At 37.5% G+C, this 27614-nt stretch overlaps 1 protein-coding gene across 1 annotated transcript in view; it reads right to left on the minus strand.

Annotated features, from left to right (window-relative positions):
* NCAM2 (neural cell adhesion molecule 2) overlaps positions 1-26332 on the minus strand; it is a gene marked incomplete at its 5' end in the record, with an annotated part of 293764 nt that extends 267432 nt beyond the window's left edge. Inside the window, one exon of the mRNA XM_065641537.1 lies at positions 26197-26332. Coding sequence (XP_065497609.1) covers positions 26197-26332 — 136 coding nt within the window. The remainder of the gene's footprint in view (positions 1-26196) is intronic.
* Between the last annotated feature and the right edge of the window lie 1282 nt (positions 26333-27614).

Here is a 27614-nt window from a genome sequence, read left to right on the forward strand (position 1 = left end):
CTTATAGCTGATACCACCTAATCTACTCAGAGCTGGTCAGTTCAACAGCTACAGGCTGAAACATGCCATATAAACCAAGAAAGCAAGTAGATAAGTAGCAGCTATTCTTCTTAAATATTTCATTTTTATAGCTCTTACATAAAAACAATTTATTGATAAATTCATAAATACCAGCCTAGAAACTACTTGATAGATGGAAGGAAAATGGAAGCCTTTTTTCCACACAAAAGCTTAATATACAGAGAAAAGAGACCCTAACAGAAACTTTGCCTTAGTCAGTTCTATTAGATGAATGCAGCATGACAAATCAACGTAGTATTCCCATATATATGGCTTGTAAGAGAGATTGGCTGTTCTGCTATATAAACATTATTTGCTTGGTTGGGATTCTTCACCTTTCCCCTTCCTTCCTTGAATTCAGATTTTATGTATCTCACAGCTACAGAAAAATAAGATGAGCACAACCAGACCTTCTAAGTCTCACCACACATAACTGATGCTTTCAGTAAGTATTATAATTAACTACCTTGTGTCCCTTGCTCTTTCTACTTAGTGCTTATAGACCACAGTTTCTGTGGCTTTCTAAGCCTAAGATGACTTCAGCAAAGGTCAATTCTTTAGTTCTCACCCAGGACAATGATTTAAGAAGTATTTCATCTATACACAAAAAAAGAACCACTAACCTACACACACACACACATCAAGGTCTGAGAACAGACCATGGACTTTGCGACAAAGATATAAGCTTCCTTTTAGATTGCTGCCAACCTATTCTTCTTTGCTTTTTTTTTTAATCTTTAAAAAACACTTTTTAGCTTTACCATATGATGTTCTAAAGCTATAAGTTCTTTAGACTTGTGTTTAAACCAATAAAGAACTCATCACAAGCCGGTATACTTTGTAAATAGCTATATCAAAATAATTACACTGCATAGACTGTACAAAGTAACGTATGCTACCACCTAAACTCAACAATTAAAAGGGTAAGTTTTCCTTTTCAAATGGAAGTAGAGGTATATTTTTTTAAAATCCTAAAAATAAAATTTAAAAAATGGTTTTATTTCAGTCAATGTCTATAAATATAACATGGCAAATAAAATTACATATAAACAAATGTAAAAGCTTTTCAATCAGCAACAAGTTCTTAGCTGCTAATCAGCTTTGATAAAAAATGTTTTGACTCTGATTTATTATTGGGGTGGGGAAGGGAGGGGTGGGAATCAACATAGTAAATAAATTCATGACCATCGTAGTTACACGCCATAGTAACTAAAACTGTGTTTGGGGATTTTTGACCAAAAAAAAAAAATCTAATAGTTTTCTACAGGAAAAACCATAAGCTTTGCCTTAAAAATCTCTTCCAATGTTAAAGGAACCTTTCATACAAGAATTAAGCTAGTCAAAGCATTTGACACCATCCAGGGATGCTGTAGCTTCCTTCAGTTGTAAGAATTTTTGAAAATACAGCATAATCTCTAATTTCTTTTCCAACCATACCCTCAGAATCACTCTATAGAGTACCCTTGAAATTTTAGATAGAGATGTAAATGTGTAACATTTAAGAGATTCCTTTATTTGTGAGACAAAATAATCAGAGCTGTGGATAGGCAAATAATTATATTTTTCTGTAAAAATCTTAAACATATATAGTACTTTTCTCAAATAATATGGAATTGCTTGTATAACTTCAAATGCGAATCTTGTTCTAACAACTTTGCTGTGAATAGTCTTGTAGGTAAGTTCTTATAAACATATTTTAATTAGATAGCTTATTGTTCTGAAAGTTTCCTTTCTTCACTGAGGAAAACTGGCAATTCAGCACTTCAGCAAAGAGCATTTCTTTGCAACAGACTACAAAATATGCTTGAAGAAAACATATTATGCAAACTTTGCACAACATGATCCATATTTTATAACTACAGGAATAAGCAGAATATATATATATATATATATATATATATATAAAAAGCACATTTGAGTGTTGACTTTACCCATGAAAATACCCGCACTGTTCTTTTTAAATGAAGTAATGCAGGCATTAATATAGTTATGCTAACAGAGCTTTTGGCAACTGACTTACGTTTTGAAGGCATTTATGCATAAGATATTTATCAGTTAAAGATCCACATAGTGCTTACACCAAATTACGTACAAGACACCACAGTTCAGCTTTAAAAATATTTCATGCATATCTACAGGGTTTTTTAAGGAATGACTCATCTGATTTAACTAGCTTTGATGTTATGTTTCTGTAAAGAAAAAAAAAAGTGCTCCAGTTCTTGTTACTCTGCTGCTAGCTATGACATACTGCCACCAGGTGGAGATAATTTAATAAGTTACCTATTTATGCACAGAGACAGTGGGAAGAATTTTGTAATCTAAAGTTGTCACTGTAAATGAAACAATCAATGAAAATAGAATGTGAACTCTGGTATATACTTTGTACCTACTGCCAACATAAACATATATAGACATCAGAACTCAATTAAAAAATATTCTGAAAGTATTCTCAGATTTTATCTTAAAAAAATTCAGAACGTACAGAAATTCATTATAAAGTCTCAGCAGCAGCCAAACTGGAGAACCAGTTCAAATGCAATCCTGCAGCATTATACTATACTATCTCACCTGAAGGAGAGTGTGTATATGTGAATGACCGCTTAAAAGAAACAAAAGATAAAGTATAATAATTTGAGGCAACCAGATCATGCGACTGGTTAGACAGAACTGCTGCTCCTCTAACGTGTCCAATAGAAACCAGACAAGTGTATATTTTAAATGACAGCAGTAAAAAAATCCCGATTGTCAAAGACAATACATGTCTGCTCTCTTCACAGAGACAGATGACAGTGTTACATGGGAACAGTACATCGTTTTCCTCAAGGTCTGTTGTGCCACTTGTGCTGAGTAGCTTCAGGGTGCAATACGTACTTTCAGGGGAATACAAACAACTTTAGAAAAACAAACATTAGCAAATACAATAATTGAATGATGTAGTAGAGTGACCCCGCCCTTTTTGTGATCTGCACTAGCAATGCAATATACTCACATGCATCTCCCTGCCTTAGATAACAGGGAGAAAGAGTGAGCATTTCTTTCATCATTAAATGGCTGGATGTAGGTAATGAAGACAAAGAGGAAAAGGCAAAGGCAGCTGAGAAGCAAGGGAGATACCATATCAGCATTTGGCCCCCTGGAAATTTCCAGCCAAAGACACTGCGGTATCTAGAACATATTGTTGTCTTTGTAAACTTCCCCCTTCTCCAAGGACAGACACCAGTAGAAAAGCTTTGCAGTCAAGAGGATTATAGTTTGGTTGGTGGAGAAGTTCATAATTGGTCCATTAAAAAAAAAAGCAAACATTCAATTTAGCTTTACAACAAATTGCATAGAAAAGCAAAGATGGAGACAATTTCTCACATGAAAAAAAAGTATATTAATTTTACACATCTAGCTGTGGACTTAGGTAATTTCAGATATTTAGTATTACACAAAAACTAAAATTGAGTAGTTGTCATATTTAAGATGTCATTCCCTATTCTTCATGACACTTTAGTTTTGGTTTAGTCCTTCAGGAGTTTGTTGTTGTTGTTTGATTGGGGGTTTTTTAAAGTCATTTTCATATGTAATTGCTCTTGAAAGCACCTGCCTCACATTCTTACTTTAAAATAATCTTTTCATAGTATGTATTTGAGAGAGTGGGGTATTTTGCTTTAATTTGTAATACAGAAATTCCTCTCTGGGCAAAGAGCACAATGAAAAATTTACTGATATCACAAGAGATAGGAAGTATTTTTAATTATATTTGATTATCTGTTTTAAAAACCACAGAATTATGACATTGCAAGCAGAGAATAAACACAAATAAATTAACTTAAAATATTTGTACTACATTCCTTAGACACAAGTTTTTATGCCATAAATTGAAGAATAAACTATCAAGATGAAGATTAAATGTTTCAGAGGTGTTTTTAAAAGCAGCACAGTATTTCTAAATTAGGAGCCTCACACTGAATTAAACTTAGTTCAGCAAATACAGGTAGAAATCCTGTGGTTAGTATTCTGCAAAAAGCTAAAAATTCAAATCTAATAAGGAATCATTGACAAGAAGTATCAACTAAGGATGTATTAAATTGGAGTTATGATGCCATTTAATGATTTAACATGCACCTGGAAAAGTATATGAACACAAACCAGGATGAGAAAAGAGATGTTTCCAGAAACCTCAGGACACTTAGTCTATATTAAATACTAGAATACTAGGTATACAAGGTTGCAACGTGAAGAGTAGTTACATGGAAGCAGAAACAAATTAGCACCTTCTAAACTTGCAAAAGCTGATCTGCCTTACAAGCCGTCATCCGTGTTTTCTCATGGTATACTAAGGTCCAAGGTTAATGCTCAAGCAATAGGCATTCAAGCAATTATTAGGGGATAAATAGGATTCAGAATTGGGGAAAAAAAACACACAACACACAAAACAAAAACCTGAAAACATTGTCTGCCACAAACCATAGCTACGAATAAATTATGTACTTTGACATGGATTCTTCAATACACTTCCAAATCATATGAACTTAATATTAGTAGTGGCATCAATTTATTCCCTCCATTGATTACAGTGATGTAAATCAGATGTAATTAGAAAAATGTGACCAATATTGTATGATTTTGTGTGTCCCCGTGTTAGCTATTGAAATCTAAATGACAGAGCAATGCAATTTTAAATTAAAGCCTAAACATTTTTGATTTGCATGAGTAGAGTACCTATAAATGAAAGAAGGAAATGTTTGTTAAATTACGAGATTTGGACTGTATGTCCTGTCAAGGATTCCAGACTAATATCTCCTTCCATTTGTCCTTTCTTTTTAAGAAGTGTATGGAACTAGACTTTGACATGTTGAATGTAAGTTACTCACTGGCACTATGATTCTCTTTTTTCTTAGGCAAAGTTGTTTCTATAGCATTAATTGAAACCATAAATAGCACACATTTAGGAGAATATTTGCCTACCTTCTGGGCTTCCAGCCTTCCATGCTGTCTGGGAAGGCCAGGAAAAAAAAAAAAAAAACACACAACAAAAACAAACAACAGATAAATGGAAGAAATTAATGACATCACCATAGACAGAATGCAGAAATTTGACTGGCATGTGTCAAATGTCAAAGTCTGAGTTCTGGTAATTGTATCTTGCCCTCCCAATATGAGTTGTTAGAATCTAGTTATACATACTGCTAATACGAAACTGTAGACTGCTTACCACAGTGAATAAACATGCACAGTTAAGTACTTGCTGAAAAGTTCTCACAGCCCATGAAATTATCTTGTCAAGCCCCGCTACCCAGACTTCAAGTCCTCTATGATAATGCCCATCTATGGTGTCTCTAATCAAAGTGGGGTTTTTTGCTATCATATAATTTCTGTAAATTGGAGGGCATCTATTCTTGATGTCCTTTATGAAAACATCGTAAACATGTTAAAGAAATAATCAGCTATTTTTTTCTGATCCTTCCACCTATAATTTGCCAGATCCAAGATATTTTATATTTCATAATTGTCTTGTGATTAATTAATGGGATCAGCAATTCCAAGTATTTATCTTTGCAGATAGTACAGCAATTTTCCAGCACCATATCATTAATAGTTTAAAAACATACACAAATTCACAAGTAAAATTCTTGCTCTTCAAGATGAGTCACTTTCTCAGATCATCTCTGAAGAGAATATAAACACTGATCATTTGATTTCATGTTTTCAGTGACAGTTTGGTGAAACTTACTTGACTATGACTTCTCTAAATACCAGATTCTTCTTTAAACATCTCCAGAACAGGTTTTGTCAGTTCCACAAAAAAAATTTCATGCTTTTGTGTTTCTAATGGCTGTCATTTCCATAGTTTAAGAACTGCTACTTATTTTATGAAGTCAAAGCACTGAGAAAGCATTTCTTTTGGTGTTTAAGAGTAACTCTAAAGGCCTATCTTCAAGGTACTAGTGAAATGCTACCTATTTTTAATCTCAGATTTTGAACTTAATTAATTATCACTAATTCATAATGAGAAAATGACATGAGTGTAAACAGAGTTAATTCTCATTTCATGCTAAATCATTGTACAGATTTTAAACATCTGAAGGTTCTAGAAACAATTTCTTGAACAAATATGTTATTATTTAGCATGGATTATTTAAATTATTAACTGTTATTACATAATTAAATAGTTAATTTCAATGGTCTTTCGATTTGCTAAACATAAAGAATAAATGCCAGGGTTTAATTCCAAACACTCAATCAAGACTGCAAGAGAAAATTAGGTTTGGGGTAAAATATTCTAGTGTCTTTCTGTAGGCACAACATTCCCCTCAAATCCCTTTACCTCCTTCTTAAAAAATCAGTAAGTTATATACAACCATAATTTTAAAGGCCGTTACACATTCTCCTTCCTCTTATGGATGGAAGTAATCCTTGCATTTTCAGACTGAAATTGTTCAGACTTTTCACACCCATTTGTTCCTGCACCAAGCAGATACTTCAACCATGCCCTGATGCCTTCTTTCTTACCTCGCATGAACACTTTTTTCCTCAAAAGTGAACTTCTAGGCTTGTATACTGTATTGAAAGAATAGATTTCACTGCAGTCTGGGACAATGTCCTAACTACACAAAGTTATTTGTATTTGAAAACTACATGAGATATATATATATTTACAAACACACAGATATATAGCATTGCATACGGTGTATGTTAGAGCAGCAAAGCTGTACTGGCCAGACACCTTCCTTCTACCTTTTAAATGAAAGTATGGCAGTCCACAGAATAATGGAATGGGTTGGGTTGGAAGGGACCTTAAAGATCATTTATTTCCAACCCCCTGGAAGGGAGACCTTCCGCTAGACCAGGTTGCTCAAAGCCCCATCCAACCTGGCCTTGAACACTTCCACAGAGGGGGCATCCACAGCTTCTCTGGGCAGCCTGTTGCAGTGCCTCACCACTCTCATAGTAAAGAATTTCCTCCTTATACCTAACCTAAATCTACCCTCTTTCACTTTAAAGCCATTGTCCCTTGTCCTATCACTACATATCCTTGCAAAAAGTCCCTCTCCAGCTTTCTTGTAGGCCCCCTTTAGGTACTAGAAGGCTGCTTTAAGGTCTCACCAGAGCCTCCTCTTCCCCAGGCTAAACAACACCATCTCTCCCACCCTGTCTTCACAGGAGAAGCCATTTGATCATCTTTGTGGCCCTCCTCTGGACTCACTCCAACAGGTCCATGTCCCTGTTATGCTGGGGGCCCTAGTGCTGAACACACAATTCTAGGTGGGGTTTCACAAGAGCAGAGTAGACGGGGAGAATCACCTCCATCAACCTGCTGGCAACACTTCTTTTGATGCAGCCCAGGATATGATCAGCCTTCTGGGCTGCAAGCACACATTGCTGGGTCATGTTGAGCTTCTCAACAACCAACACACCCAAGTCCTCCTCAGAGCTGCTCTCAATCCATTTTCTGCCCAGCCTGTATTTGTGCTTGGGATTGCTCCAATCCATGTGTAGGATGTTGTGCCTGGCCTTGTTGAGCTCCATGAGGTTCACACAGGACCACCTTTCAAGCCTGTCAAGGTCCTCCTGGATGGCACCCCTTCCCTCCAGCGTATCTACCACACCACACAGCCTGGTGTCACTGTGAAAATTGCTGAGAGTGTTCTCAGTCTCACTGTCCATGTTGCCAACAAAGATGTTAAACAATGCCTGTCCCAATACTAACCCCTGAGGAATGCCACTTGTTTTTGCCACTGAATCTCCACTTTGATTCAAGATCATGGGATGGAGATTATCTGCCAATTCATTTTGGCTTCTGCTTGCAATACAGAAATTTTCCTATCATTATGCCCACCACTCTGTTTTTCTTTGCCCTTTTTCATACCTCGATCTACCACTTACAAAATCTTGGCATTGCAACAACTAATTTAAAAGATTCTGGATTCAAGAATGCATAGGATACCTCAGAATGTGTTCTGCAATCATCAGCATGCTCAAGAAGAATTGCAAAAAGTAACAGTAGGAAAGGTGGTTGACATTTCAGAAAGAACTGAGCTCTAAGTATATAACTTGAGGTGAAGAGAAGTTATATATGAGATGGGAATTACTAGATTTCTTGACTTATGTGTCTCCAATTGTTTTGTCACCAAAGGCTCATAGATATTCCACAATAAGATGAAGGGAGAGGAAAAAAACAAACAAACAAAAAACCAAAACAAACACCACCACCCCCCCCCAAAAAAAACACCACACAACACACCACAGCACACAAAAACACAAACATCAAAACCACACCACACACAAGAAAAAAAAAGAGAGTGCCACTCCTATCTTCTACCATACACACTGAGTAAGTTGAGGGCAGACAAACAAATCCTGCTTGTGACTCACAACCACTATTCTACAGAGATGGAAAATTATGCATTACAAATCTAAAGCATTCTGACTCATGTGTAGGGGGAACCACTGCCTGGAGTCCCTTTTCAAAATGAAACAGTACTGTTTAAGAAGGAAACTAGGGGAATGAGGGTGGGGGGAACACAGAGCAGGAGGAATAAGTGCTGAAGGACTGGGACTGCAGATTCACAATCTGCACATTAGGTGTAAATACTACATTCTGCATAGGCTGCACCACTGTCAGTGATAGTGAGGTAACATTTTATTCCACAAATCTATACAGGAAGTCTATGATTTCTAGCTATGCAAAGACCATTTCCCTCCACTCCTTCATTTTCTTAAAAACCATAAATTTTATTCTAAAATGAAAGTTAAGGAAATGTTAGATTTTTCCACAAGTTTTCATGTATTTAAAATTACATCCAGCAGTATAGTTCACCGTCAACCTCTAGAGCTCCTCTTCTAACTCAAAGCACACACACAGTATGATCCCAGTTTGTGTTTTCCAGAGTTTTAATTATTATTTTAATAAATAACAATAAAAGTTTTCTCCTTGTTAGATTACTGACATTTCATTGCATGGTTTCCTCTTTGTTCTGCCTAATAGGACATTCAAAAGTTTCACTTACTGCAACTTGAAAATAACAGGCCTCAAATGAGCTAATAAAAAAAGGAATTCTGCATCTCCGTAGAGTTCTAGCACCTGTCACCACTGTGAGAAAACAAGTGAATCTGCTCTCTTACGTAAGATATTGAATATGACACCTGCTACAACAGCCTCTTTTGTCTTCATTTACTACCAGTATTTTCATGCTAAGCTCAACAAAACAGGATACACAAAAATACACCTTTTAGAATAAAACTATAGAAAATAAAGTCTTACATGTACTAAAACTGCAGTTTGAATTGCAAAACTTTCCTGCTGAGATAGTTGATCTCAAATTTAGAAAAAAAGGTCTACATGAATCTTAAAGAACTATTTAAATACACTGCTTTCAGATGTTTGTAGCAAATTGTTCACATTCCACTTTAAGAGGAAAATTTGCCAAAAATAAAGACAAAACATGAACAGAAAATTTTTGTGACTTGGTGCAGTCTGCAAACAAAAAGAGACATTAATGATTTGAAAATGTGTGTCTATGAGAAGGAAGTGTATCATTAATTTTCCCCTCTCAACTGCAATTTTGCACTCTGCTCTAAATGACAGTTTTCATACTCTTAGGTTCTCTGAAAAGTTAAGGCATGTTTCTTTCTTGCAATATTCTTTTTCTAGTCAATATCTCAGATATTATTTAAACAGTTAGAGAGAGATTTCTAATGGGTTTTTTTTTTGGGGGGGGGTGTTGTTGTTTTGCTTTTCATATAAGTGAAAGAGAGACTTAAATATTGAATTGAATAATCCTTTATTGAAGATTATCTATAACAGACCACAATTTCATCAGATACTTTCATTATTCAGTGATCTGGCATGTTTTGATTTAAGAATCAGCTAAGTATTTTTGTCTACCTAAAAATCCCTCCCAGAATTGTGGTTATTTTTTTTCTTTTTCTCAGTAGTTTTAACAGCCTGAATATTTTAGATACAAAATGTGCAGCATCTTTCATTTGAGCTGTTCCTGCCTTTTAACTAGCTGTTAACTAGTCAAGAAACAATGAACTGTATTTGTTACAGCTGACGCATTCAGAAGTTAATCGCTGACATAGGTTTGGCAGCTATCCCAGTACAGGAAAAAAAGAATGTATGGATTAAAGCTACTTTGCATTCTGGTCAGAAACACACACTAGCAACATGACAACGAACTTTGCACTCAAAAAGATCCTTCTTTTATAAGGCTGCATTAAAGACTGGAGATTAAATAAAACATCTTGTTTACCAAAGTGACATATTTGGTCTCTAAAATCAACGATCAAGATTAGGAAAAAATCGTGGTACATATTGCAAGCAACGAATCATAATTTCTAATAAAATTCTAACTGTTCTTGTCAAGCAGCCTATTTAAACATGAGGAGAGGAAAAAAAAAAAACACACACACAACAATACTTTCATTGAAGTAACAAAAAGGATATATTTTACTAATATCCACATCATTTTCAAGAAGTATTTAGATGATAAACTTAATTTACAGTTTGCAAGTTTGAAAAAAAAAAAAATAGTGAACTCCATTTGAGAAGATGCTCATTAAAGACCAGAGAATTTTAAAAATATGCATTAATGAATAGAAAATAAAACTATTCTCAAAAAAAAAAAAGGCAAATGTCCTTGTATCTCTGACCAAGTTGCACTACCTTTCCACATAGACTTACTCCAGTGGTAAATACTATCAATATTAATAATAATTTAACTCGTTTATGTTAGTATATGTTATACTTTTCTTCATCTGAGTAGTCTCTACAGGAAAGAAGTAACACGTTCTTTTTAGCCCTGTGGGACCCAGGAAAGGAGTAGTTCATCTCAGACTGCTAATGGACCTCTGCAGAGCCACCTGTCTGTGCCTCTCATGCCATCACCATGGCTGCAGGCAGGGAAGCTTCCCAAAACAATCTTTTCAGTACCTAAGTGAGAGTACACTGAACAAAATCCAAGCACTAGGAAAGTTAAACAGAAGTTATGGTATTCATTTCAAAAAAAACAGTTAGAGATATCCATTTGGAAGGCACATTATTTCTGCAAGTCATCTGGGGAATAAGTATGAATATTCATAGATACTCAGAAGGAGGTGGTGATTGATTTTATGAATTTATGAAATATGATTGGTTTTTAAAAATGTAATTTCAGCAGCCTTTATATGTAAGTTTAAAGCTTCTGCTGAAAAGTTGAGCCTCAAGCTCTCTACATTGCCAACAGTTAAAACACAAAGAAATTCTGCTGTATTAAAATACATTTAGTCATAAATGAGCTGCATGAGTTGCCTGTACACAAGTACATCTGCATTCTCTGTACATCATCTTTTTACTATCTCCTTTTTGTTCTTCCACTATTCTTTCCAAGTCTTTGAGACCTGACTTCAAATAAATTATGCTGCTGTTTATACAGCTAATCCAATTTGCAGCAATAGATAACCTCTTATGTCTACAAACAATGCAGGGAACACACAAATTCTGCCCCTCTAATTACTCTGTTCTCTCATTTGTGCTAGGGGATCAGGGAATGTGTATTCCAATCAGCATTTCACAGCCCTCCTCATTTTTACTGTATAGATAAAAGAATCTACAAAGGTACTACCAGCATTTAGCACCCTGTGAAAGGCTCACTCAAAATGCTTGCATTAACATTATTGCCTGGTTTTTTTATGTTAACAGATAATGAAATCTATATTCTTATTTCGCTATTTCTATATTAATTTAGCATTTTTGTACTACTATTTCAGTGTAATTGAGAATCTTACAAAGACAGCTATTAACACCATCCCACTTATTTTTAAAAGGAAACAAAACTCAGGAAGACAAACGTAGGTCCACCTTCATTCCAAAAATAGATACAAAAGGCCAACACTAGAGCTATGTGTCTGGCAAATTTAGTAAACGGAGTTTTCAAGAAAGCAGGAAAAAAAACTTGGTTGGATTCTGAGCCTATCAATACTGACAGCATCTTTCTCACTCAATTTCACATATTTGAAGTGTCACCAGTCCAATGTTCTCAACCAGCCTTTAACACTGAAACAGCCTGTTTGGCCATGGAAAGAAAAGAATTTGGTTATTCACTTTCATTCTTTAAAGAGATTAATGATAACAGCTATTATTTCAAAACTAGAAAAAATAATTTCTTATACAGTGTCAGAGTGAGGAATATAAAAACATCTTATGGAATCTGTAAGGTGTTTTTTGGTTTTGTGTTGGCATTTCCTGTTTGTTTTCCTTCCCCCCCCCCCCCCCCCCTTAATCTAGTTTACCACCAAAAAGCACATTTCTATTTTGTTTCCTTGTCTTCTTAAAAAGAAGAACCCAGCATTCCACTTGTTAATCTGCAGATTTAAATAAGGATTTCTGGAGATACTCCTTTAAGATCCTAAAGCTATGCCAAATCATCACACTGATCAAACACTCTAGCCACAGATAAAGCCCATTTAAGACAGAGCTCCTGGAATCATCATGCACAACCCTAAAGAACAACAGTGAAATCAGTTTATAATCACTGCGTATTTTCATGTCAGTTATCATTCCATAACTTCTTATAAAATAAAAGCACTGCAATGAAGTCAGGACAGCTTGTTGAATTCTGGATTCAAATGGACTTTGACTGACCTTGATCAAGTTCCCTTATGTTTCATTCCACATTAGTAAAATGGGGAATCTCAGTACAATTAAGGAAAAAAATCCACAGATGTATGATTTCTCTCATTTTGTGTATTTCACCTACACATTCTGGATTTAATGCAAAAAGAGAAATAAATTTTAGCAAAACCAAGGCAGTAGAATTCAAATATTTCTGTTTCCCAGACTATGACAAAACTAAAACAAAATCCAACATCTTAGGTAAGGATTACTGGCTAAGATGCAACATGAACATCTCCTTTTTCTTTACGATGCCTGAATTAGTTGATTCAGAGTATACATTGGGCCATATTAACAGGTGAAATTTGTGAAGCATGAAGAAGTTATTTGTATTAAGTCACAATGCTTCACAATGAGAGAACTCAGGTTTCCTGCCTGCTAACAAGGTTCTAGCTATAGACACTACAGTGTCTCATACTTCTTCATGAAATAATTCTTCTCTGTTTAAATGGTTATCTATTCTATTGTCTAGAAATGGTTGGTATTCAATATTGAGTGTTCAAAAAAATGGTGCAACTTCTAAGGTACCACCCTGAAGACTCAGGAGACTGAATCCAATTTATTGCTCTGTGTGATATCTCGTCTATTTAGGTCATATATGCACAGCTGTGAACTAAGCTAGGCATGCCTATGACATCAGTAGCAGAAATGTTAATAATTATAATGCAGAGAGACCTTGGCTTAAGTCAACATGGTCACAGCCTATGGCAAATGAAACTATTTACTTGGAGTCAGAAGTCCTGTTGCTGACAGCAGTCAGCACTGTGTCATCAGGATAATGCTGTACCATTTAGATTTACTGGTTTAGGTTTTCTTTAACTTGAGGATCTTTGCATTGTCCTGCCTTTATCTTGTTGTGGGCACGTCAACACAATCTTTGGCAAGCAGATGCATGCTCTGAGTTGGCCAGATGCAACCTGATGGCAATTTGTGCATCTGAATTACCACAACACAATGCTGATGTTAATAAGCTGTAACGACAGTTTGTTCAAGCACTGTCACGGGAATGGCAGTTTCAGTTTTTGATTTGGAGCTAGTTTGTCTTTAACTGGGAACATGTGCAAGGAGAGTTTTTATCTGCCTAGAAGAGAACAAGTGGACTTACCTGCTAACCTCATTCCCTGCTTTTCCAATGGATACCTTGCACAATGCAAGTGAATGCAAACATTGATACAGAGTAGAAATTTTGCCAAACGGATGTAGGGCAAAGCTCAGCATTAACGAATCAGAAGGTTAACTGTTTCCACTCTCATTTTACTCCTTGTAAGACAGCAGGACCCCAAAAGCATTTTTATAATGTGAAGACTAAAAATATTGTCCAAAACAACTCTATGAAGTTAGGAATTAAGCCTTACACAAAGATACTTCACAAACAATTAAACTCAGACTGATAATACAAATGTTTGTTTTGTATAAAAGTGTTTACTGTGAAAAGTAGCTTTTGCTTCACTGTGCAATTTTTTCCTAATAACTGCTTAGAAAAGCTTATATTATCATTTTGCTGTTTTAATAATTCTTTGTCATAGAGATGTACAGCTATTTTTAGGATTGAATTTCAGAAAAAAAAACAAACACTCGGATAACTGAATTTTAAGATATTACTTTTTAAACTTATTTGGTAATTCAAGCAAAATAAACTTGGAACATAAGTATTTTTGCAAGTGTGGCTACAAATGGCAATATGAACAGCAGAGCTATTCTAGGTTTTTATGAATCTAATGAACACTTATGAGAATGCCTAGATTACCACTTGCTGACATTTTGAAAACCTCCTAATAGCCTATTTGCAAGAGAAGTGATCAAGGTTTCCTAAGAGTCATCAGTAGGTAAAAGGAATAGAATCAGATGTTACGAGAAAATGACACCATGCAGTGTGTCACGATTTCTACAAACATGGCTCTTAGTTTTCACTGTATCTCCAGAAAACAGTCCAATTGACCTTTCTTCAGTCTTCAGTGTTCTGGTGATAAATACCACAACTCAGCACTAAACACAAAAGGCTTGCCATGTAGAAGATACCTCTAAGTAAGGCTTGACTTCCAGTGTTGAGAATAAAACCTTTCAGAATCACTCAGTGAAACTTTGTGTGATGCTTGAAAACAAACCTGAACTATGAAATCAGAACTTTATTTTATAGCAGCACCCTCAAAAAAACCAAACACACAAACAAAAAAAACCACACAACACACATACAACACACACCACCACAAAAATATAACACAATACACCAGTGACCAAGGTGAGAAGCATCTCTTCTTTGATGAAAACACAGACCTTCAATAAATATCAGGTCTTCCTTCCTTCTTGAGTTTCCTCTCTTTTTTTCCCCGCTCATTACAACATTGGTTTTCCTGAACAAATTTTCACAAGTGTGGTTACAAAATTAATCATGTCATAGAACACTGCAGAAACAGATTGTTCTACAGGTTGACAGAGATGTTACTTCATTAATACCTGCAGGTCACATGTAATAGATTCTGTATGGTTATGAACAGAAAAAGGTTTTCTTCAGGTCTAACTCTCATTGACTTGGGTATAAATAGAAACTATCTAGAAAACTTTCAGGATCTTATTCAGTGGGCTTCATAGTCTGGAAATAGTCAAACACTTTTAAGGTGCATTAAAGCAGGAATAGCATTCACTAATCACAATTTTTTTTTAAAAAAAAACAAACACAAACCACCAAGATTTCTTTAGAATAGCTTTTAAAATATTTGCATTATAATAAAGTCTCTTTTTCTTTTAATTTTCAGTCCACTCAATGGCTACTGTTGTCTTTGCCAGTTTAAAATGGGCACAGAACAGATATCAGAACTCCATCTAACAGCAGACTAACAGACTTTTCTCTTGAAAAGGAATATTTCTTGCTTTTGTTTTGTTGTGGGGGTTTTTTTGTTGTTTTTGTTTGTTTATTTGTTTTAATGAGATCCAGACTAGCTAGAAATGTAAAATACACTATTCATAGGAAAGTGAATTTCTTTTTGTCAAAATTTTTTACAGGAAACAATAGTTTCTCCAACCAGATCTGCTCTTAAATATAGGAGATAAAGTGTTCATTCATGTACTTAGATTGGAAAGAGGAGAGGGGAAAAAAAATAAAGGCTATTAGAGTGTGGAATGGAAAGGGCTGCACAGAATGAAGCAGGTGATTCCTGTAGTTTTAGAACATACCTAGGAATCTTTTGATTTATGCTGTGCAAGTGATACAGAAAAAATAATATATCAAAATTAATTTTAAAATTAGCAGCATGTAAGCAAATCATGCATTCAGAACAGTCATCATGCACTCAGAACTGAAAGTCACTGCCATGACATTTAAACGAACATATGCAAATTTATTTCTAAGAACGGTAAAAATCAGAATAAACATATCATGAGATTAGGAGAATGGTATATAAAACATCACCTGTGAGAGAGTTCTCAAACCCAGCAATGTAAATTCTGTATGTACACAGGCTGTATAATCCAAAGACATTCACAGAAATGTAATGCAAAGGGACTTGGGAGGATTATTTCAACAAAATGCTGAAAGCTGTTGAAGCCAATGTGTGGAACTGCCATAAACAGGCAGAAATCCATTTAGCATCTGATCACTCAGACAGTACGCTTACAGACCTACAGGCATGAGCTGAATGCTGAACAACTAAGGAACAATTTTGACTTGTGTCACAAAGCCACAGAGGAAAACAAAAAAGTAAATCAGAACTCTCAAAACCACAAACACATCTGAATGATGAATTTTTATACTGAATGGTAAGCTCCCCAACACTAGCTATGACCTGAGCTGCAACAACTGACTGGAATGATTAATTGCACAAAGCTCAGCTTTCTCATATGTTCTCAGAGGGAAAAAATAAAATCAGTAGCTTACAACACTTACAACATGTCTTGGCTTTTATTATTAAAAATACAGAGAGAAAAAAATATCCTTTGTGTCTACCGTACTGTCTTGGATAGAACTCAGCACACCAGAACATCCCTTTAGTTCTTAGTTCTTCTGTGCTGTTGGATTAGCCCCACACATTTTCAGCACTACTTTATAAACATGCCAACTACTTAAATATACATAAAGTTAGAGCTTGATTTTCTATTCTTTACTAAAAGAAAATTCCCATGTAACTCCTGTGTGAGTATGTAACTCCTGAAAACTTCAATCAGACCCTGAAAACTGCAATCAGTACAACTCCCGAAACAGTATTCTTGGCACACAAGTCTCTCATTCACTTCAGCGGGAGTTCCACGGCTGCAGGGTGTGCACAGCTTCTGACAGCAGAACTCATCTCACATAACATGATTTTCTTAAACTATACAGGCTATAGATAGATGTAGCATATTATATCATAGATAGTCTTCAATGGAAAAACTCAGTATTTGTCTTTTTTCATAAATCTAAAGCCCAGGTATCATTCCCCAATGTAAAAAGCACAGAAGTACATCAATTATTGCATTATTTATTACTGATGGCAATGCCCAGTTGGGTATAATTCATCTTGAATTTCAAATCCCTGACTAGTTATACAAAATCAGAATTCAGGAACAAAAAACAAACAGAAAGCAACAAAAGCAAACCCTCTTTGTGAAATACAGATGTCCGATACAAAATCATTCAGGTGGTTAGCAAAAACCCAAATGTTTCAATGTTGTGCAATTTTATCTTTGAAATTCTCTACTACTGTTAAAAATGCAAATAAAGCATTTAAGTCTGCATTTTCTGAGAACAGTTTTCTTCTACTTTCAAAGAGATGTGAGCAAGTGAGAAAAAAACTGAGACATTAAAAAAAAAGTTAAAAAAGGTTTTGACACCCCAGCACCTGGGGTTTAAGTTTTCCCAGAACCAACTATATAGAGTAATTTTTTTAAATTTTATATACATATATATATTTAGAGACAACATCTACTAGTAACTCCAGCAGAATTTGCAACAGATACCAAAGATACTCTGGCAATTCTTACCACATTAAGAATATCTGCTATGTAACAACTATTAATGGATGAGAAATTCTCAAATAATTATATTTTTCAGAAAGTATCATGCAGCAATTTGAAAATTATTTTTTCATGTAAAAAAGTTCTCAAGATATAAGGAGAAATGTCTTAGAAGTACACCATTTGAAAGGATCTCCTGGGACACTCTGGGGACCCATTAAGTATAATCCTTTCATAAATTAATAAAGAACCATCTTAAGAACAGTCATACTCCTTCTTCCTCTCTCATAATACTCCAGAGTCACTGCTTTTTTGGCCAGAAATTAATTTTCATCCTGAAGGGTTGTTTTGGTTTTCAACAGGTTTATATCTATTTGCTCATATATCATCCTTTCAAATACCTCTGTACTCTCTGGACATTCATCACTGGGAGTCATCTTCCTAGGAATCAAATCTCTCTCAGCACGCATTTTACCAGAGTAACTGTTTGAAAACTTTTAGCCCCCACCCCCTTGCAAGGCAGAACTTGCAACACTGATTAGAGTGCAAGAGAGATACTAATGAACCAGGAGGTTTTTTTTACAATTGGCCTGATGCAGAGCAGCATAAAATTCAAGTGCTCCATGTTACTATTTGTTAAATTAAGATAACCATTATCAAAAGGCAAGGAAAATATAAAATACTTTACAAAGCAGGAAATAAACACCAAACAACACAAAAAATGTAATTGAATGGCTGGAAAGTCCATGAACAGAACATGTAGTTTTGAGCTCATCAAACAAGAGATGGGCAGCTTCTCTATGGCACATAGAGTTATGAGTGTCACGGTAGAGTTGAGCAAGGAATTAGTGTTACCCTATTTCTTACAACACAGCAACTAAGAGACTGAACACTATTTTTTTCAGGCTTCTTTCAGCATTTTTCCCTTGTTCAAGTTGTTGACATAGTGTACCAAGTAGATCAAAGTATCGACAGGTTTAAGAACAAATTAATGCAACAAAGATCTGCCAAGAGTGTTAAAGAAGATCACATAAACATAACCTGACACATCCCGGAATGTTGTAGGTTGTACTGACAGAAGTATCACACTGTTCTTGTTCTTTACTTATTCTGTTTCTTTACAACTCTTGCCTTGAGTCTCTGTCAGATTTGAGGTCACTGGAGTACATCAATCTTTGTTCTGATCCAGTAAGTGCATTAGTTTACAAGTATAGGATGTTCAAGAACTTTAGAAATAATGCTATATAATGTTATTCCTGTTAAGTGGTTTTCAGCACATTTAACACATCCCCCTTTCCTACCCTATCTTGCAAATGCATGATCTTTAGTTTATTTTGCTTTGACTAATTAAGATAACAGAATAACATAATAATGATATAGTAACACTGCAATTCTGATTACATCTTTCCTGTTACAATAAAGAAGAAAATTCATTTTGTGTGATCAGTACAGAAAACTATTCATAGTAAGAGACAGAATCACTTCTCCCTACCTGTTTATGTCTATCTGCAACAAATGCCACAAGGATGTCCATACACTGCTTTATGTCTCTTTAAATACTTCATCATTTTACGTACAGACCTGACTTCATACAAGCCAAATTCAGCTGCAGGATGAAGGTCTATGAAGTTAATGGGTTTGAAATTGCTTGCATCTTGACTAAATATGGTGCAACGTGTTTCAGTAGCAAGAAAAGTGATGGCAATTATTTCATTTTTAAACTGAATTTGTAGTATGCCCCAAATGGCACCTCTTGGGCAAAGTGATGAAGACAGCAACTTATTGTATGAATTCCATATATGAATTCCAAGTATCAATTTCAGGTCATAGCCAAACAACTGGTATTTTTACTTAGTCTACAACTGCAATGTAAATAATCAGTTTAATATTAGCTAACTGGAAACGTAATTTTGAAAAGGGAATTTTAATTCATACCCTAGTAAGTTGTTCATATCCTACAAGTATATTATGTATTACTTTGAATTTTGTGGAAATATTAAGTTATTCAACCGCCTTTGTCTGCTGTTTAGCAATACTATTCAGGTAATTAGAACACTACATTAAAAACAAACAAACAAAACAAAAAAAAAAAACAAAAAAACACCCCTCACACAAAAAACCCAACACCCAACTGTACTCTTCTTGTACTCTTCTGAAGTCACAATAATAATTTAGGTGGGAGAAAAAAATATAACTAAGCAAAGAGAAAGAGCTACTTCTACACCTCTTTCTTCATTTTTTCTGGAAAAGACCCACTACATCTTAAACATAATTCAGCATGTCAGTATTTTATGTTTTTTTATGGAAAGTTATTCTTGAAGGAACTTACATAGTACTTGGATAAGAGAAAATTTATTTCAGTAATTATAGACAGGACCAATTAAGATGTTAACAAAGCCCCCATAGTACTTAATGTTGCTTCCCCAGTTTATCTGGCTGTTGTCCATCCACAAACTGGCTATTACAGATAAGATTATACTTAGATTACAGAAACTGGTGGCAAATGACAGCCTTGGTTAGTAGACCTCCAGTCTTTCTGAAAATCTCTTCAAACAGCTTTTTGAAAGACTTGATCTCTTCATCCTATTTTCAATGCTCCTTTTGTATTATATTAAATAACTGGGTTTTTTTCTTTTCTAAAAGGATTAGAAAGCAGGTAAAACATTTCAGAGGAGAGGGTGTTTGATTCTGTTTTGATTTTTAAAACAGTAGTAGTACTTAAATAGGTAAAACCTGTGTACACTTCACTCTCTACCTACTTCCCAAATTAACTTACTTGAGATAGTAAAATAATTGCTTTTAAAGAACTGGTCCTGTTTGATTCTAATGCAAATGCAAATTTAAGTCAATGGAAATTCTCCTTTGACTAGAATCAATAGAGTTTGGCCACAATGCTCATAGTCATCTTCATATTTAGTAACTATGTTATAAATATCTCTTTCTGCAGTAGATTTTACTTCATATTTGTAATTCAAGCCACTACTCCACATCATTAGAAAAGTAGGTTCTGATGCATGGACATGAAGAGGGAAACTTTCTGTTAATCAGAATTTCCTAAATCATAGCAGCAGCACAAATGAACAGTATTGTCCCATCTCATGCTGTTTCAAAAATTAAAGATGTTTAGCTCCTGCCATTTCAAGAGATGCTTTCGCATACTCCACTGCTCCAAAACCCACTGAAGTCAGACTTCTCAGCGTGGCAGCCGCTGGATTAGTTTAACCAACAGTGCTTCCACGGAGCTACTCAAAGGCAAGTTATTCAAAGGCTTAGAGGTCTTGTTAAACAAGGTTCTCTTAAAACTAAAGTTGTGTACGCACATGTATTTTTTCCTTTCCACGTATTTTTCAATTCACTTTCAAGTGGATTTATTTTCCAGTATAAAAAGTTTTTAATATCATAACCTATCACCTCCCTGTTTGTTTTTGTTCCTCTCTTTTATTCTTTTCATTCAATAAATTAAGAGGTAGATTCTGAGCTCATCTACAGCAAAGCAAATCAGAAAATGTCTTCTCCAATTAATGATGACATCAATCAAATGATAACTAATATAAAAAAATAACCAAATAACAAAAATAAAAAACCTGCTACCTTTATTTTTGAAGATGTCCCATTCAGGATGTTATAGCATAACATAAGACATCTGAAGAATGCATCTTGCTATTTTAAATTAACTCTTTCAATTTTCCTGATATCCTTTAAAAATATTCAAATCCATATGAACACAGTACTATGTGAAACTGAGCTACAAAAGCTATAAAAATATTTTGTGAAAGAATGCAGAATTATGTTACTGAAGCTGGATATCCTTAGATTCTTGAAGTAACAGCACGTAGTGCTCTGAATGTTATTTAATATTCAAAACTATCCCAAGTTTTAAACTAGTTACCAAAAATTGCATTACTTTAGTCAAATACCTAAACTAGAAAGCAGTTAAATAAATAAGGGGCCAGGGGAGGGCAGAGGAAGGAAGGGGGCGGCACATAATTACTAGGTCAGAATTAGGTCATTATAAATTGATTAGGTCAAAACAAAAAGTGAAGATATTAGATAACAATAGGCCTGGATCTAGTCTAAAAGACTCCAATGAGCCTTCAGATTTGAATACATCAGGATGTCCTTAAGTTTGCTCTCACATCTCTCCCATTTCTAAATTTCAAGAGAAATCAAAAATAAAATTCAAATGACCTGTGACAAGTAAAACCTTCAGGATACGCTTCATCAAGTATACTGTCCTTATTTAATTAGTTTTTAAAAGTGTGTGCCAAAAAAAAACCACACAACAACCTAGTTAGTGTAAACTGTTTAAAATATGAATACCAGTTATTATCCAGATTCTTTACCTAGAGAAGTCTAGGTCCTACTCTTTCAATAATGGGTTTTCAACTCATTGCCACAAATTACAGTGTGGTTAAAACAAGTGTTTCCCAAAATGTCATATTAACTAGATCCAATTGTGCTGGATGTAACTGAGGCCTACCAGAGTAAATTGGAAGAAAATCAGTAAGTAAACATGAATCACTTGGGAAAGGTGCCTCGAAGAAAAGGTCAATGAAAGGGCAAGCAAATATAGTATTTGTTTTCAAAATACTTGTTGAAAAAGAAGGCCACAATAAACAAGTCACATATAAATTGATCATAACACTCCAATAACATTCCCACAGATAAAAGTATTTAGTTATTTAAATAAATACATGAACTGTACTGTAGGATAAAAATGCAAAGTCAAAACGTTGCTATCCAACCTCTTAGAAAATACTTTATCTCTATAACTTTATCTTTCAATACATCTCATGTCTTAGACCCACTGCAAATGATAAAAATATCTCTAACTCCATTTCTCAACCATCCACCCTTAAGTCTTTTTTTTTTTTTTTTTTAAAGGGTGAAAAGGAGAAAAGAAGGTTCTAGATGCATTTTCGTCTTAATGCAGTTATACAAATCAACTGGCAGGAGAAAATAATGGTTAGCTGAAGTCTTAGGACATGTTCAGATTTTGGTATACAACTGGACTAAAATATTAGCTCTACTTAATCCAGTAGACACAGCCGTTGATTTAAAAAACTCCAGATTTCATGGATTCCCTACACAAAAAGCAGAAAGAAGCCAGATTCTAGAAAGTGACTGCATTGTGGTGAATAAGACACACATGCTGGAATCTCTTTTGAGGGATGTTCCTTATTAACAAATAGTCCCTTATAAGCACTTGTAAAGAGAAACTCTTCAGAGAGAAAAAAAGAAAAAAAAAAAAACACAACAAAAAACCCATCAACACACACAAGCACAAACTCGGTATCAAAGTACTCACTCCTGTGAATGTCCTGGATAAGCACAAAATACATTAAATTCTACAAGCAAAACATTTTCTACTGCAATGTAACAAAAGTTTGCTCACCTAGAGAAATGTGTGTTGTGCAGAGTGATAAAACAGGATTTTGCAATCTGGGAAGATGTCAATTTCATCCACTTTCAGTCAGTGTCCCCAGACACTGGTAAAACCAATGAAGCCTCCTCTTACAAGTATTATATCACTACATACGTTAAAAAAGCAGATTTACAGAGTGAAGTAGGCTATTTTGTTGGTGTGCGGTATGGGGTGCATGTTTTGTTTATTACAGCAAAGCTCATTAAATTTAGGCCTTTCAATCTGAATGAATTGCCTGGACAGCTTTGAAAGGTTAAGAAAAACAATCCTTTTGTTTTAGCATAATAACATTGCCAGTTGAAAATCCCTTGTGATGAAATTAGGAGAGGGAATATTTGGCCCTGGTAGATAATGACGACATTCATAAGCTCTTAACTTTAGGGGCTGGGGGAAGGGGTTGCTGTCTGCTACTTGTTTTCAAACTGCTTTGAGTTTCTGAAATGGAACAAATACATCACAGTTCCCTCTCCCCAGTCTTAAACACCAGCACTTCCCAAAGAAAAACCTCCAGTCATTCTTCATAAAATCTACTGCAGCTTTATTCCTCAACCTATGACTTTCAATATTTCCAAAGCAAATGATCCAAATCTAGTTACTGTTGTATTTTGCTTTGTTTTTTTTTTTCCTTAACCATACACACTCTTCTCCATCTCTACTTTAACATCAAAAAATTCAACATCGTCATTTAATCCTCTGGTAACACTGGATTTCTTAAAAAGCAAAAAAACCCCTTACAAACATCACAGCCTTCAGCTGATATAAGTGTTCCCCACCACTGCATTCCGAAAACAAGACAAATCCCAAGAGTTTTTGGAATAGCTTCTCAAATTATTTGAATCACTTCAAGAAATTCTGAAGATTACTTCAAGGAGGTGTCAAAAAATAAAAATGCACAACAAATCCCTCACCATGATAATGGTTATTAAAACTTAGGGAAAAAAAAATCACTGTAGAATTTTCCTCTCCCCTAGCAACCTAAATGGAAATATTTTCCATATGCAGATGTTTTCCCACTCCCATTTACTATCTCCTGCTGTGGATTTAGGCTGCATGTTCCTGCTATTTCCACAGCCAGTTCAAAAATCCTGCTCTTACCCCTTCCTACACAATTAACTCCCTTTATTAAAACAAACAAACAAAAAAAGCAGCTCTTTTTTTTTTAATTGAAACTAATAACAACTTACTATCAATGTTAGACTTATTCAGCTTTCCATCTCCCCCTCATATCTATCTCCCTATAATTTTTACAACTCGGCTTAATAGCATCTAGGATTTCACTCCATTATTTATCTCCTGATATTCGTGATAGTAAGATACCAAAACTATGTAATCCTCCCACGCTGCAGTAATCACGCTTCACAAAACAGCTTTCTACCATTCCTCCGTTAGAGGAATCACAGACCATATCTCGATACACATCACACCTAGGCAGATCAATGCAAAGCCTGAAGGAAGCTTTTCCGTTCTCCTCCTTTGCCATCCCAATGCTGGGTGCGCTGAAAAGCCTCCGTACAGTTTCCGAATCGCCCGCTAATAGGGAGACCTTGAGGTGGCAAAAGCACAGAAGCATTTCTCTATAAATTGAGAGCATCTGGTGGCTCTTTGCTACTTATCACCGAGACAAATCGTCTGTCTGGTATGAGCTTTAGCGATAAATGCGTTGAAGAAGACCTTCAGAGCTGCAGTCTTAATACCTCAAGGCATAATGTCGCGTCCCCCCGCTTTCTCAAGCGCAACAGATCTCGCTACCCCTCACAAGGCATCATGTAGCGTCTGCTGAGACATTCAGCCCCGGCGCCCCGGAGCGCGGCTGCCTGCACACACCCGCACCCCGGCGCAGCCCCTCGGTGCCTGCAGCGGGAGCGGAGGGGGGCGGCGGGGAAGGGGGGCTAAGCCGCCCCCGTCCCGGTGCGGAGCAGCGCCCCAGCACCAGCGGCCGCCGTGGAGCTCTGCCGCCCCCTGCTGCAAGGCGGCGGCACCGGGGGCCGAGGGCCGGTCTCCGCCGCTCCCACGCCTCCACTGACACTCAGGTGATTTTTTTTTTTTTTTTTTTTCTCCCCTAAAACCTCGTTAGAAAGGCCTCAAGCACGGGCCCCCGCCTACCTCCTCAGGTGTAGACAATGCAGCGCTGTCAGGCGTCTGGTGGAGGGCATCCCACAGGCGGCTCCGCAGCCCGGTTCGGCCCCAAAGGAACGCCAGAAACTTGCCCCAATAGTTTGGAAACACCGCGACCATCTCTCACCGCGGGGCACCCTCGCCGTCTCACACCGCGCACGAACGCGCTCCCGGCGACCCTTCCCCTCCCCATCACCTAAAGTAGCACAAATCCTCAAGTAATCACATCGGCGACATCAAAATTAAATAAACAAATAAATAAATAAATAATTCAGCCCCAAGAAAACAAACAAAAAAAACCCACAGCCTCACCACAACCCCCAAGTCTGTATTTTACGAAGCGCTGAATAGATGTATGCACATAAATATGCACAAGGCGAGCAGTGCCCAGAGGCGCAACCCCGTCTCCGCGCACACCTGCTTCCCCGGCGTTATTTCATCTCAAAAAGTCTCCGCATCTGCGGCCGTGCCCCCCTCGCCCTACGCCGCCACTCCCCGAGCCGGGGGGCTCGGTGTCCCCGCAGAGCGACAGGAACAGTTTCCAGAACAGGAGAAACCCCGACAGGCAGAGACTTCAGGTCAGATTTCTCACTGGCTCTATCGACAGCACTTCTCTCTGGTCCTAAAAATGAAGCCCACGTTGCCTTCCCCTCAAGCAGACGCATATTTTTTTTTCTTTTTTTTCCCAATCGTTTGATCTCCCTCCCATATTTTTTTGCCCCCCCAAAAAGGCGAAACCCCATGCAAAGCAGCTAAGTGCACTTAGCTCTTTCCAGCTTTTCTCTCTTTTGCCTCATAAATGATACCTCTCCCCGCCTTGAAGACTTAAAAAAAAAAAAGGGGGGGGGGGGGGGAGCGGGAGCGAGGGGCCATGAAGCAAGTTTCAGGTCCTTTTTAATTTGGCTCCAGGGTGATACGTTGTTTTATTTTGTTCTTCATTTCTTTCCCGGTCATATGTTAATCTGAACAAGCAGGCAGCGCAGGTAAGAATAATAATTTAAAAAAAAAAAAGCAGCAGCCCTGCTCCTACCTTGCCCGCTACTGAGGAGCAATCCGAGCAGGTAGAGAGGCAGGAGGCTCATGTTCAGGAGCTGGCGCCGGTGGACAGTTCCAAGTCGGAGGTGCTCGACCAGCCCAGGCAAACGCCGCTGCCGCCCGCGCAGCCCCGCACCCGCGGAGCGCCGCTCACCAAGTGCCTGCCAGCGCCGCCCCGTGCCGCACTATATCAGGGAGGCAGCGGCCGCCGCGCAGGAGGCGGGCACACGGCGGTCCTGCGCGGATCCCTCCGCCCGACACGCACGGCCGCGCCGCCGACAAACGGCAGGGCTGGCGGATTCTTCCGCCGCTGGGAGAGGCGGCCGCAGGCGCGAGGCGTCGCTCCCTCGTCGCCCGCCGGCTGCGCCCCCGGGGGGGGCAGTGAGGCAACTCCCCCGCCTCGCCACCGAGGCCCCTCGGAGCCTGATCCTCCGCCGCCGCCTGAGGGGAGGCAGCCTAAGGGGAGAGGGGGTGACTTGACGGAGAAGCCTACCGCGAAGCCCCGGCCCCCCGGGCACGGAGAGCCGAGGGGGCCGGCGTGGCCCTGGCACCCCCCGCCCACGCCCAGCAGCGCCCTGCCTCGCGGCGGCGGCCCGCACTGCTGCCCGCGAGGCTTCCGTTAGAGGGCGGCGGGCGCGTGCCGCCCGCTGCCGCGAGGCGCCCCCGGGCGGGAGCGGTCGCCGCGGGGCCCGGCCGGGCAGCGCAGCCGAAGGGCCGCGGGGGCCGCGCGGGGCCCGGCGGCTCCCCCGCGCCTTCCCAGTGCGGTAGCGGGTGGGAAGCGGGGCCGCCGTGAGCCTCGCGTGCGGGTGCGCCTTGGCCGATCACGTTGGGTTTGTACCTGTTCTCTTGGCTGTCTAGGAACTCGCTTTTTTTGACTTTTCTTATTAGTACAGAGGGGCAAAATACCTCTACTGTTCAGGACCGCGGGAAATGAAACTGATAAAAAATAAATCGCTGGCCTTTTTGATGCCTCAGTGCTGTCTCGCTCAGGATCTTCTTTTATATGGAAAAACCCCTGCCCTGAAGTAAAGAGATGGGGTTTTGTCCAGCTTGACTTTGAAGAGTTTTTTTTGTTTTGGTTTTGTTTGTTGGTTGGTTGGGGTTTGGTGGGTTTTTTTGGTATTAATCAAACTATGGTCTCCAAAGCAGCTTCTATAAATTTGTCACCATACCACCTGTATGATAGATGGAGGGAGACAGAAGTGGATTTTTATTAATGTGAAGCAGCACTGATAGTAGTTAATAAAAGATTAATCCAAATTAGCACATCCTTAATAATTTCTCCAACCCTTTTTTTTTTAATCTTTTCAAGAGGATTTGGGTTTTGGGGAGGAGGAGTGAGACAAGTCTCTTTGCAGAGAACTAATACAAATGACACCATTAGTATCTTCAGCTTGATTCTTGCTGCACAGG

Source organism: Caloenas nicobarica, chromosome 1, assembly GCF_036013445.1.
Source record: "Caloenas nicobarica isolate bCalNic1 chromosome 1, bCalNic1.hap1, whole genome shotgun sequence".
Taxonomy (NCBI): Eukaryota; Metazoa; Chordata; class Aves; order Columbiformes; family Columbidae; genus Caloenas; species Caloenas nicobarica.